This window comes from Xiphias gladius, chromosome 18, assembly GCF_016859285.1.
Source record: "Xiphias gladius isolate SHS-SW01 ecotype Sanya breed wild chromosome 18, ASM1685928v1, whole genome shotgun sequence".
Classification (NCBI taxonomy): Eukaryota; Metazoa; Chordata; class Actinopteri; order Istiophoriformes; family Xiphiidae; genus Xiphias; species Xiphias gladius.
Window position 1 is genome coordinate 6,054,154 of NC_053417.1, and position 13,920 is coordinate 6,068,073.

General features: G+C 39.4%; 1 protein-coding gene across 1 annotated transcript in view; it reads right to left on the reverse strand.

Moving 5' to 3' along the window:
• Window positions 1–3,121: 3,121 nt before the first annotated feature.
• LOC120804384 (vitamin D3 receptor A) overlaps window positions 3,122–13,920 on the reverse strand; it is an 88,978-nt gene continuing 78,179 nt past the window's right edge. Inside the window, exons 8-10 of the mRNA XM_040153822.1 lie at window positions 12,469–12,620; window positions 11,663–11,779; window positions 3,122–8,313 (exon numbers count right to left, since the gene is read on the reverse strand). Coding sequence (XP_040009756.1) covers window positions 8,060–8,313; window positions 11,663–11,779; window positions 12,469–12,620 — 523 coding nt within the window. The 3' untranslated portion in view covers window positions 3,122–8,059. The remainder of the gene's footprint in view (window positions 8,314–11,662; window positions 11,780–12,468; window positions 12,621–13,920) is intronic.

Genomic DNA, 13,920 nt, shown 5'->3' on the forward strand with positions numbered 1-13,920 from the left:
GTTCAATTTATTTCTAACCACCTGGCTAGTCCAGGTCTTACTATAGAGATTAGAGTTGTTTTTTTTTTTTTTTAAAAAAGAAAGAAAAAAAAATGATGACAACAAATCATTTTTCGACATCACACGTTTTGCAGAGCATTTAGAGACAAAAACACAAGTGCATCATTGGCAAAAACTGCTGGTGAGGGAGAAAGAAGTGCACACAAGTGTGCGGTGTGTGTGTGTGTGTGTGTGTGTGTGTGTGTGTGTGTGTGTGTGTGTGTGTGTGTGTGTCTATCTGAGTGTGTGCTGTGTTCAATGTCTGCCTTTTGCAGTCAGTCAGTATGAGTGTATGTTTGTCAGTGAGTGCAGCTGTTTAAGTGCATGTGTGAATGAGCAAGCACATATTTAAAGAGGTAGCAGAGAAATGCAATCAGATGACAATCTGTCTTGAATGACAACCATCCATCCGTTTCGACAGTAGAAAAGCTGACTTTCTATCTACTTGCTCTCCTCGGGTTCAGTGTTCCAGAGGGTGCCGCAGAACTTAACTGAGGCCACTCCAAACGGAGATCTAGTCAAAGATCTGTCAAAAAACACCTAAAACTCAATTTCCAATCTGTGGAATTTTATTTCATTTTTCATGATACAGCTAACTTCATTGTCAAGATTTAATCAACAAATAAACTTCCTATTATATGCTAGCTTCCTAGCATATTGGAAAATTGGGTGTCAGGCTAAACTCAAATTCTATTATTAATTCATCCTTATACCCAAAAGGCCATGATTCAGATACTATCTCAAAGCAATAAAGCAACTGCATCATTAAATATCAAATATTTTTAAGAATTGAATCATCTCAATCAATCTGTGAATTTTCACATCTGTCCACAGCTTTCCATCAATGACAGCTGACAGTAATAATAGAACCTTAGAGGAGCCTTAACTTCCACATGCCGTGAGCTGAAACGTGATTCATTAGTCGATATAATACAAAGAGTGATCACTAAAGGCTTGGTGTGTCATTCACAGCATATATATATATTGAAGGCCTGGTAATCTGAAAGCTGAGTGAGAGCAGCAAACAAACAAAGGATTCAGAACCAGAGTTAGGTGGAGTTAGAAGAAGGCAGAGTGCTGAGGTTGGGCTGGAGCGGGTGTGTGAGCCTCGGCTGGCTGCTAAGCAGAAAAAAGTACACGCTATTTGCATCTAGAACATCTAAAATGGGATCCCAATGTTACAAACCCTTATCAGACCTTTTGAAGAAGGCTTACAGCTAAAGAGAAACACACAGAAAACCCGCGATACAAAAGCGAAGCTGACTGAGGGACGACACTGCATTGGGCGTCATGTCCAGGCCACAGCCACTACTTTTTACATTTTAGATGTTAAGACAGAGCAGTTATCAAAGTCAAACTACCACTCCCTTTATTTGAGTCAGTATGAATCAATGCCAAGACTTCCATCTCTTGTCTCTGAACAGTTGTGTAAAGCTGAAAGCATTCGCACAGGCCTGAAGGAAAGGTTTTGAACCGTGCGGCACCAATCCAGCACTTTTGACTCGGAGCGCGGAGAACAACTGGCAACTCTGTGGAGTCCCATCAGAAAAAAAACGCAACAAACAAGTCTTCTGGCCAAATCAGGTGGCGTTCTACTACAACACCTGCTAGTTTAGTAGCATCAAAGTATTTTTGAAGGTGTTGCTCAACTCAAGCAGGACTGCCTGCCTCCTGGTTTGCGGAGTCCAAATTCTCCCGGCGCACCGTTTGCCTCTGAAGTGCGTGATGATGAGCAGACCCAGAGCCGCTGATCACCTCCGAGGTTTTATGCTACATTCACATAGCAGGTTGCATCTCTTTCCTAGCCTGCCTGAACAACTCAAGCTAGCAGAGTCCCCTTATATTTCCCTTAAAATAATTAACTTTTTCAAAACACTGTCTCGTTTAATCTTTTTATTAAGTCTGCTTATACACAGGTTTGCTGTTTTTTCGCTTTGCTGTTTAAAAGAATAGTTTGGCATTTTGGGGAATATGCTTATTTGCTTTCTTGCTGATAGAGTAAATGAGAAGATTAGCACTACTTTCCCATCTGGACACTGAATATGAAGCTACAGCTGGGAGACAGTTGGCTTAGAGAGAGATTGGAAACAGAGGCTGTGTCCAAAGGTAACAATACCTGCCTACCAGCACTCTACAGCTCACAGATGAAAATTTTATTTCATATGTTTAATCTGTACAAAAACTGAAGTGTTTTTTAACCTTTGGACAGAGCCAAGCTAGCTGTTTCCCTTTTCCACTCTTTAGGCTAAGCTAAGCTAACTATCTCCTGGCTGCAATTTCATGCTTAGCGTACAAATATGAGAATGGTATGAATTTTCTCATCTAAATCTCTGTAAGAGAGTGAATAAACATATTTCTCTAAATGTCAAACTTGTCCTTTAGGCCATAGCTGTTCTTCTACCTGACTTTATCACTTGCCTAAAACATTGTCTCTCTACAAAATCAGTTTATAGAGATTCTAGTGCTGAACTGTATAAATAGAGCTAACTCTTCTCTCAGTGATTACCAACACTTTTCTCCTACAGGATGCATCTTCCAGTTTTAACTGTGGCTGAGTTATGCTAAATTATGTATCTGGCATACACATGTATAGCAATATTAACTTGTGTCTTTTTTCCACAGATCCTTGTTTTCCAGATGGAAATTGAACAGATCAATTCAAAATAATTAGAAAATATCAGATCTGTGTCACATAAAAAACAATCAAAAGAATTTTGGCACTTCCAGCTGCTATGTGAACGTAGCCTTACTTCCATGCATCATTTTTAATATGCATTTACACAATCCAGTGGTGAAGCGATGATAAAGAGGCCTCTGATTTACTGACTTTAAGATTTGTAGGCTTATATTGAGATTTGAGGTAAAAATCATCCAGCATTTGAAAAGAAAAAAGAAATAAAAAGGAATATACTGTACATATACACATAAACGTTTCTAAATTAGTGTTACAATAAAAACAGATGCTTTATAATAAACAAAATCATGCTGCGACCAAAAAAAAAAAAAAAATAAAAATATATATATACATGTATATATATACACATATATTATATATATATATATATATGTATATGTGTGTGTGCGGAAGGGAGAGGTAGTATGTTTGGTTAAACGCAGCGCCAAAGCTTAGCGGCACGTCATCTGTTTGTAGAGACAGAGAGACAACAAAGTCAGAAAATACAGAATGAGGCAGAGATGAGGATCAAGTGAGTAAAGCAGAAAAACAGGAGAGTGACAGTTAACATTTAGAAACATTGGGATCCACTCGTATACTGACTGGTCTACTGGCAACAGGATTCTACTGGACAATCTTCTTCATACCACAACTGGCAACTAGTTTACTGTATGTTTGACATAAAAACACTGCAAATACTGAGGAGAGAGTTGTAGTGTGTCTGTTTGAGTGTATGTCTGTTGTATGAGTTTATGTTTGGTTCCCTTAAAAGCTATTGTAAAAAGTCATTCTGTAAATTATTGAGGTATCTGTTTAATGTTTCCAGCTGAGTGAGGTTTCTGTAAGTAAGGCTACTGAGGTGGAGCTGCTGACCTGGGTTGAGGGAAGGAGGGGTAAGGGGGGAGAGACTTCAGTGTTGTTTGGGTCCATTTGAGCGCTAATGGCTTCTAGCATCAGCTACAGTCCGCCTGTTAACCATTAGTTTAAAATGGTAAGCCTGATCTGTCTTGTAGGCATAACATTCTCCACGTACAACCTAAGACTTAACCATGAATAATGGAAATTAGTAAATTATCCACAGAGGAAAATCAGCGAAATGTCCATCAGCAGCATAGCAAAGTTACATAAGTGATGGTTCACTCTCAGAACCCTTAAAAACTGAGCAGACTCTCACCCCATCACCCTGTCCTGCATTCCTTTTCAAACAGATGATGTAGGTGTTGATGTTGTATGTAAAAAGTCCACTTTTTATGTAATTCAACAACTAGTCTTTAAAAATGTCAAGAGCTGCGATACAACACACAGAGTAGTGAGAAAGGTAATGTCACACTTTGGGTTTAGGAGGCGACATCTCATAAGTCACTGCACACTCTGCCTGTACAGCATGTCACTACATCTGCCTGTGGCGATTCTCCTTTTAAAAATACTGTATCTCCTATGATCTTCTATACAAATTCTACACAGTCTTCTGGATGTCCAATCCAAAGGTGTTCTGGGTCAAACAGGACAAAGGAGCCATTTCTGCATTGTCATGCATGTCATCACACGTCCAATCCCACAGCAGCTGTTCCACTAAATCTCAGACTCCCATCGGCCCTTGGTGCACCACAGTTTTCCAAAAGCAGAGCCTGACTGGCTGCCGGGTTAAAGCTATGAAGAGTAATCCTGCTGTAATTGGCTATTGCAGAAGAAGAGGCGGTTAGATGGTTGGGTGATGAATGAAGAGGCACGCCCTTGCTGTTGCTACGACAGTTTGCCATTGGCTAAATCCTGTGTCAGTCAGTTGAGGCAGTGTTAGTTTATGATCACTTGATTGTGTTTGACATCCTGCTTCTGGAAAAGCAGATGTAGCTTCTCTTTTTATACAGAGCTGGGGACTGCCTTTCCATTAACAAAGATTTAGCTCCACTGTGTTCCTTCCCATAAGGTTGCAGATCCAGGTATAACATGGCTGCACTGACAAGTCTTTTGTTATTCCATTAGGAAAAGAAGGGAGAATGAGTGCCACGTCCCTTCCTTGTCCAAACAAGAGGGTAAAGCAACAGCATGATTTAAAAAGGGCTATTCCGTATTCACTCAGTTGAAATCAAGGGGAACAAGGGAAGGGGAGCTTGTTCATTTGCACTTGGAAAAGGCTCCAGGAGAACACTCTGCTCATCTCTGCTTCATTAAAATGACGTCCCAGCGCAGCAAACCAAGCACTAGCTAGACAGCAAACTCTGACACATATTGAAATTGACAATCTTGAAAAGAACAAAAGAAAACAGAGGGGAAAAAAAAGATTTTCACCAAAATAAAAATATTATGGATATACTGTATAATTGTCAAAAGCTTATCGATTGACCTTAGAAAGAGAAAGAAAGAGAAAAGACATACATCCATAAGCTTAGAACAGACAGCGAGGACACGTCCAGTGGGAACTTACTGAGTTGTTAGGTGCCTTTAAAAAGCTGCCAGAGAGTTAGGGCTGTCCACACTGATGTTTTGTGTGTAAATCGTGCGTGAGACTCAGCCGGTTGGAATGCTCAACACAGTCACCACTGGGAATGTTCAGTCACGTGAAGCCTTTGAAATGATAACACATTAGGTTTCTGAGACCCATCACTGCACTAATGTTCATTTCAGTAAGAGCATCATCAAAAATAGGGTTGGACCAATGCTGGCCCTTCATTGAGGACTATATTAGACAGTTTGGCATGACCAAGGTATTTTCCTGCTGGTCTTTCAGGCATGTTGGTCTGTGAAACATCTAAAATCAGTATTTTGTTGATATAAAATTGGTCTAATTGGAATTTGGGAATATTGGCTAACAACACTTTCAGTTCAAAAATACCAGCTTGCACACTTGACAGTTTTCTTCAGTGCTCCCAGAAACAACTCAGTAACTTCACCAGGACGGCCACCTCTGTACATTCTAGTTAAATACAACATAAGAGTCCATCTCCTAATTGCATATAGTGCTGTATCTCCAGAGCATCTTGCCATCAACAATTGAATTCTCTTAGTATTTTGCCTACATTAATCTCTAACTATGTACAGACTTAGCAAGTGGTATTTACAAAGTTTGTCCACAAGGGGGTGGTCCAGGCCTGCGTGAGGGGAGAGCATGCACTGTGTCAACAGAAATGTGATATGATATGTAGTGATGTTGAAAAGTAACATCCTAAACCTCGCTTATGCGGCTGGTGTTGAAATGATATAAATGTGACAAAACAGTATGAGGCTTGATTTTATATTGAATATAAAAAGTACTTTCTCATGGTTTATAACTGTGTCCTGCTGTTAAGAGCATCTGAAGGATTTCATTCCAAAAACACTATAGGCAATGCATTGTTCAACTACTGCATATTGCTACCATCTGTAGAATATTCACTTTGCCCTGAAAAAAGAAAAAACAAACTAAACTTAAGGCTGATATTAATCAAGCAATGTTTTAACACGGATAACTCTGTATTTTTAAACGTAACCATTTAATGGGTATTTTAACAATCTCTAATGCATTGTATGATAATGCAATTCATAAGAGGAGTTTTTATTTTTTTGTACAGAAGCTTAGGAATGAAAATCTTGTAGTAATCGTTGTTTTAAAAAGTTTCACTTTTAGCTTACTTATGCTGTTATTTAGTATGATTAGAAATCACAGTGATGCCTAGAGCTTCAAAAACAATCTCCGTCTCATGATTGTAAGCTTACGCCACACACACCGTAAACACCAAGTACACAATATCATCAGACAAACTTTTCCCTGAGGCAACAGCTGGTAGTTGGTTTCTATCCAACTATCTAGCTCTAACTGTCTTAGCAGCAATCTAACCAGCCGAACAAATATTTTTTGGATAATCACTATCCACGAAACATGACGTTGTGTTAGCGTATGTCAGTCTACAAACTTCACAGGTCCAATAAAGACAAAATCCAACAGAGAATTGCTTCCCTGTACTGAACCCTCAGTCAGAGCCTGAACACACACCCCCTTGTGGTCCATCAATATTCTCATATACTGTACACACATCACAAAAATAGAAGGACTCCTCATACACTTCTCAGCGCTTTCTTTTGTGTGTATACATTTGTCTTTTGAAAGATTACACATACACACTCAACTGAGGAGGGGCCTTCAAATCCTCTACATTATACAACACTCAGAACTATTTGCTTCCATGGAAGCAACCATGTTTTGCTCTCTTAAATATATCTATATATATATTTATATATATCAGCTTATACGTATCATTTATATTTATATAGCATTATACATACATTCTTGTTTTGTGAAATTCCCTTTTGTCTTGTGAACAGGGAATTCCAACCGTAGCATCTCCCTCCCTCTATCCAGTCTCCTTTACTCATTCCTCCAAATCTCGCCTTTCTTCCCACCATTCCTATACTGAAACATTCCTACTTAAACTTCCTTTCTTCACTTCATCTGGACATCTGAGACCTCTCCTACACAGATACACAGGGCTTAGCAGGAATACACGCCTGCTAGACTCCCATCTTCACCAAGTATTTTTAAACCAGTGAACCGAGTATTTCCATTACATTATTGTAAGCACGCCCATGGCTGGCCATGTTGATGTTTAATATATTTGGATGTATTTACTGTCAACAAAATGTAAATCAACAACAGTTTATACCATTTAGCCACAACATAAAAAGCAGTAAGTGGTTTTAATGTTGTGGCTGATTGGTGTATAGCTATCTAACACTAGTGTAGTAACATTGCTTGCAATTTATCTGTACCTAACAAGTGCCAGCATGGTTAATATATGTAAGTCTGTGTATCTCTTTCTGTCTGTCATCAGGATGATGTGAACATGAAGCAATGTTATGAGGATGACGGTAAAAAGGATGTGACAGTCACATCCATCAAGCTGTCTCAACTGTAAAAAATGGCAGGAATCTAGACGTGATGTCTGGGAAAAGGTGGTGATGAGAAAAGGCAAATCTGGAGGTTGTGGATGTGGAGAGGATCTGGATGTCCATCTGTTCCAGATGTCTATGAGTCAAGATATCCACGTGATGTAATGAAATGTAATGCGGCACTGTGTTTGCAAAACCCTATTGGGTGCTGCAGAATTCCGCAGCCTATTCAGGTGTTTAAAATCCATAAATCCAGAGGTCCAGGAATCTGAGTCTTGCTCCTTGAGGTCAGGAGGAAGAGGAGGATGGGCAATTGATGAAGAGGTGAAGGTTACTGTCTACCTATCTGACTATCCATCTTTCTCCCACATGTCCAGGGATGTATCAAGGCCGGGGTTTTCTTGTGGAAATGGCGGTAAGGGTTGGTTAATCATCCTGTGTTTGATGAGGGTTTTTATGTATACGTGCTTGCCCATTCCTCTGCTATGACACCTCGCTGCCAAACACTTCCAGCACCAGCGGGGTGAGCTGCATGCTGTGCTCGGGCTGGAAGGAGAGCGAGCGGTACTGCTTGGAGTGCTCCTCGTTCAGGCTGCGCAGATCGGCCAGTTTCTGGATCATCTTGGCGTAGAGGAGGCGTCCGCCTGGGTGGTTGACCCGGATGTAGGCCTGCAGCGCCTCCGACAGGCGGTCCTGAAGCTGCTCAATGCGGGCGTGGTCTTGGACACCTGGACGATCTGCCATCGGAGAATGGAGAGGGCGGAATGTAGAGAGTACGTACATGTCCATTGGGAGGGAGGTCAAAGAACAAAGGAGGTAGGCAGGTAGACAACCAAGCGGAGTCAGAAAGGGGCACAAGGAGAGAGTAAAGGAGGGTAGAGTGTAAAGCGGGTTGAGGTTGAGGTGGAAAGGTGGACGGATGGAAAGAAAAAGAGAACATCAGTCAGGGCCGTTTGTTGCTTTTTTTTTTTTTTCAAACCATTGCCACAAACAAAATGTTTAAAGGTAGCGAACTGTAACTGTCATCTATGCACAAGTTCACAGTTAAATTTAATGTAAGACAATGTTTCCTCAACTAAATTTTAATCATGAATACAGATCACGCAACATGAACTTTATTTTCATATTGATTGTTACAGTTATAGTGTCAGCACAAACTATAAATACATCAAAACTGCATTCTTCTCTCCCATTTGGTTGTTGTGCTTCCAACATGTTCAGAATTTTATAAAGTCTTCTATTCTGCCTTAACCCTTTGAACACATGTACTGTTCTTGCTTGGTTTTACTCCCTTTATTTACAGGCTCATCACGTGGACATTAGTGTTTATGCCCTATGTTATTATTTCCAGGATAAATTAGACCACTCAGAAATGACATCAATTGGCATATGTGAGTGGCACTACACTTGTTCTAAAACACCTTTTATGGGGGAAATATTTACGCAATTTGACACTGATTGAGATTGTGCATATATGTCCGCAGGATTTCAACAGACGACAAATTTCTGCTTATGAATGGATAGAGGAGAGTGTCAGTTTTTGAGGGGTAAGGACCATGTTACATGATATTCTGAGCCTTAGTACTGTCAAAAATATACTAATTATGTGAAACAAAAAAAAGCACATTTTAGTAGATTTTGTTGCTCCTATGGTTTTTCTTTTCCATTAGGATTAATATATTATGAGATGCTACTTTTTGCCTGTATTTGTTTACATTTTGGTTAACCTGCCCCCATGAAAACTCATGCTGCACTTGTTAATAACGGTTACAGTTAGCACTGTAACTATGGATGTAAAGAGAACAATGAGTGGATTACTTCTGATACTTAAGGAAAAGTCTAAACATGATTGAGGAAGCAAGTTACTTATTACTATACTTACTATATGGAGTGGCGTTTTACATGATTTCTGCACAAATCTTTGGACATTTAAAGTACACAACAAAACAAAGTACACCTCTATATAGCATCACTAAAATATTAAATGACTCAAAATTGTACCATCTTACAATAATTGTATTGTTTATAGTCTAAGTGCAGAGCGTTTAGTCTGATGTATAATTAAAAACATAGACTACATTGAAAATACAGGCCCAAAATTACAACCTCAATGCAACAAAAGTGAGTACATCTGTGACCACTGCAACAAAATGATTACACCTGTGATTTCTAATTAAGGGTAATTCCATGAACGCGGTTATAAAAGTACCCTTGAAGACCACAGCTTTCTCAGTTCTGGCCTGGGTTATGTCTTATGCAACATAGCTTCACATGGTAAAAAATTGCCTGATGAAGTGAGAAACCAGACTGTGAGACGTCATTAAGATGGAAGAGGGTACAAGAGCATCAGTACGCTACTGAACATAAGCTGAAACACAGTTGCAGTAGTGGTTAAGGGATATAGGAAGAGTCACACTACCAATAACAGATTGCGCAGTGGCCATCATCGAAAAATGACGCTATGCGCAATCCATTGTTTACTCAACCTGGCATTGAAAAACAAACGGGTAAGAGCTTCTGACTTGGTATAGGATTATCTGTGTAAATTGTGTTTCAGTGCCAATCAGGAAATGCGAAGGACATTGCACGAAGTCAACCTCTATGGACTGCGCCCAAGAAGAAAACCATTGCTAACAAAGCGGCTCAAAACTGCAAGATTTAACTTTGCCAAAGACCATGAAAAGAAACCTGATGAATGTTGGCAGCACATTTTTTGGTCAGATGAAACCAAAATAAATTTGTTTGGATCAGATCAACATGTCCTGCATGTTTGGTGAGGACCTCACCAGGACCACCACAGTGGCTGCACAGTGCCAACTATGAAACATGGAGGCAATGCAGATGTGGGGCTACATGAGTGCAGGGGGTGTAGGTGTAGGGGAGATGACATTTCTAGGTGGCACTATGAATGCAAGTTTGTATACCCAAATACTATGTAAAAAGATGATTCCCAGTCTGAAGAAGCTGAGCTGGAGAGGAATTTTCCAACATGACAATGATGCCAAACACACTGCAAGAATCATACAAGTTTCTAAAGAAGAAAAGAAGTGAAAACTATGACCCGGCCAAGTATGTCCCCTGACTTCAATCTAATAGAAAACCTTTGGAGTATCTTAAAGCAGAAGGTAGAGCAAAAAAACCCCTCCAGCAAAGAGCAGCTCAAAAGTATCATCTGTGAAGGAGGATCAAATCTGTCATCAAAAATAAAGACAGACATAGAAAATATTAAATTAAATAAAAGTATGGAATCTCACTGACTGACTTTTGTTGCAGTTGGTTCTTAAATATTTTTTTAATTATAGTTTAATTAGTCATATATTAATTGGCTTCACTCTTCTTGGGCATAAGTTAAAGACAAATAAAAATGCATTAAAAGGACAGGCTTTGTAATTACTTAACATTTTAATGACACTGACCAGGGTGTACTCAGTTTTGTTGTGTACCGTATATGCACTGGAGATTCTGCTATCACTGTTAGAGCCTGTAATGTGTCTGTCTGTCTGTTCCGACTGTGTTTGACTGAGTTATGACTGAGTTTTACACAAACTGCCTGAACTGGTGCAAAGGTTTAAGGGGGAGAGTGTTTTTCCATAGAGTCTCGCTTCATTTCATTTAGTTAAAACGTTTTGTTACTTAGACAACAGTGGATTAATGTTCCTCGAGCCTTTAGGTACTGGGCTATTCAGAGAAATTTGGATATACTGAATCAATTACTCACAACAGTGTTAGGTAGTGAAAACAGCCTTTGAAATGTTTTAGATAATAAGTCTGCATCACCTATTCCTGAGGTAACCTTTTTGCTCGATGGCCTCATTCAGTTATTATGGCCCTTCACTGTTCTCAACTTGTCATTGAAAGCTCACAAATATTCATTTCTGATAGCGTTATAACTTCATACTTTAATCTGTTGAACAGAATGTTTTGTTTTCCAATAAAAGCTTTTCCATGTGTTATTGGCAGTGTCAACCACGCACAAATATTTGTGTCAATCTAGGTCATAATCAATGTTAACACCGACACAAACCCTGTGTTGCACTGTTTATACTTTGATGAAATGGTGTTGTTAGTAGCTGGAAAAAGCAGTACCTGGGGAGAGCAGGCAGATGGCCATGAGCAGCACGTGTTCCTCTTCGTGCAGGTTGAGTTTCTTCAGACCAACCTGGAACTTCACCAGTGGCTCCAACAGCTCCAGAGTGTGACCCGCTACAGAGGACAACACAAAGAGAGTCAGTTACATCTTCTCACACTAAGGCAAGGAAACATACAGTAAATTGTGCTTTCCTATTGACTCAAGAATTAAAACAAACTTTATACTATATACAAGTGGGCTTCAAAGAAGAATCATTGCTCTCTCTGTGTATTTATGCATTGCGGACAGAGAACATTACTTCCTGTCCTGCATGTTTTGAGTGAATAAGCACTGAGTGTGTGTTTGTGGCTGCTTTATTGCTTCCATGAAAATACCTGAAGTCAAAACCTCATAGTAATGTGCAAGTGTGCGTAGAAACGCAGTGTGTGGGTGATCCTTGTAAGACTCTGTTATATAAAGGGGGAAAAAAACCATCACAGCTGTGTCATCAGCTGCAACAATGAACACTTTTCTCTCCTTGAGAGCATGTACTTGTGTGCACAGTCGCATTTTATCAGTGCAGTGCTTGATGTTGCAGCCTTTATGGAAACTTCCATAGCATTTGGTAAACGAGGAAGAAGAGAAGTGTATATCGAGAGGATGTGTGATCAATAAGCAAAGTCTCTGACATGCTGTGTGTGAGCAGACGTGTATCAGAGTCCAAACACACTGCTTATTGTATGTGCTTATGTATTGCTGTTGAAAGACATAAAACATAGCCACTAATCCAGTTTCATTACTCTGGTGGTGAGATGCAACCAACCCTTTGTAACATCACTGATGCAGTATTTGAAGTCAGGTCCTCCGCAGCTCCAGGACATGTCCTCCAGACTGAATGACTGGTTGGAACGCAGCATGATGATCTCAATGGCACTTGACTTCAACAGAGCAATCTGGTCCTCTGCTGTCAGCTCTCTGGAATACGCACACAGTCACAGATACAGTAACAGAGTTATTGAATACATGTTTACACTCGGACACAAGCATTGTCATTTATGAGCATGTGCAGACTTCCGATTTAACCTGCTGGGACAGAGCCAAGTCAGGTGTATGTCTTTGGTAGTGTATTTATTTCAGCTTCCACTTCTTTTTGTTTCTTTATTTTGCTTTTCAACCTCAGGGACAACAGTTGTCTTTGTCCTGCATCAATTCCCTAAAAACCCTCTCAAATTACTTTTACTAGTTATAGGAACTGCAAATAAATCAGTCAATATTAGCATATTGTATCATGTATAAATAGCCAATAAATGACAAGACACTGCAGTTCAGACATACCACAGATATATCTGAGGTAGCTTTGTGTAGTATAACCATTACACTGGCATGTACATTTTTCAACTATAAAATACATATCTTGGTCATCAAATAAAAAAAAAAAAAAGGATGTTTATGAAAAATTTTGTTTATTTTTAAGATGAAAAAAAATATATATATTTGATGACATACCAATGACAAATTTTATACTCTCAAATATTGGCCTAAAAGACCCAGGATCCTTCTGGTTATAGCAAGTTAGCATCTAGCAACCTGCAGGTTAGCCTGAAGTTAGCCAACCAACATCAGAACAAAGAAATGCTTTTTTTAAATGGAAGAAAAAGCAACTCAGGTCGTCTGAAAGATTAATGGCAACGGAAATGCCACAGAATAACACTTCTAGTGTCTATTTTCTTTAAAAAGAGTGTCAAATGGCAGAAGATTTTTTGAAAAATGAAAAGCTAAGTTCTCAGACTGTACTGAGCAAGAAACAGAAACATGAATCAGAAATTAGAGGTCTGCAGCTGCAAGATAAACATGAAATTTTCACTTGGCCAAAAAAATTGTAGTTATTACTGATGGACTTGACTGTAAAGAGACAAAAGTGGGGCAGACAGAAACTGGAGAAAAACAAAAGAAACAGCTGAAGTTTCTAGTAAATTTTGAAATCTGTCCGAGCTGTCACGCACAGAGTTCGTGTGTGCTGTTAGCTACCTACAGCAAATTTCACTACTGTTATATCCATAAATAAACACAGACAGCAAAAACACCACAAGTGGTACAAATGAGGGGAAATGAAAATTCACTGAACAACCACTCTAGATAAAACATCTAAATGTCCTTGCAACTTTCTCACTCTTAACACACACCCACGTCATACTGTTCCATCCTACAACAAGGTCAGTTTAACAGAAAACTGGTATTTATCTGTCAGAAAGTTGTACTTAACCACCTACTCTTG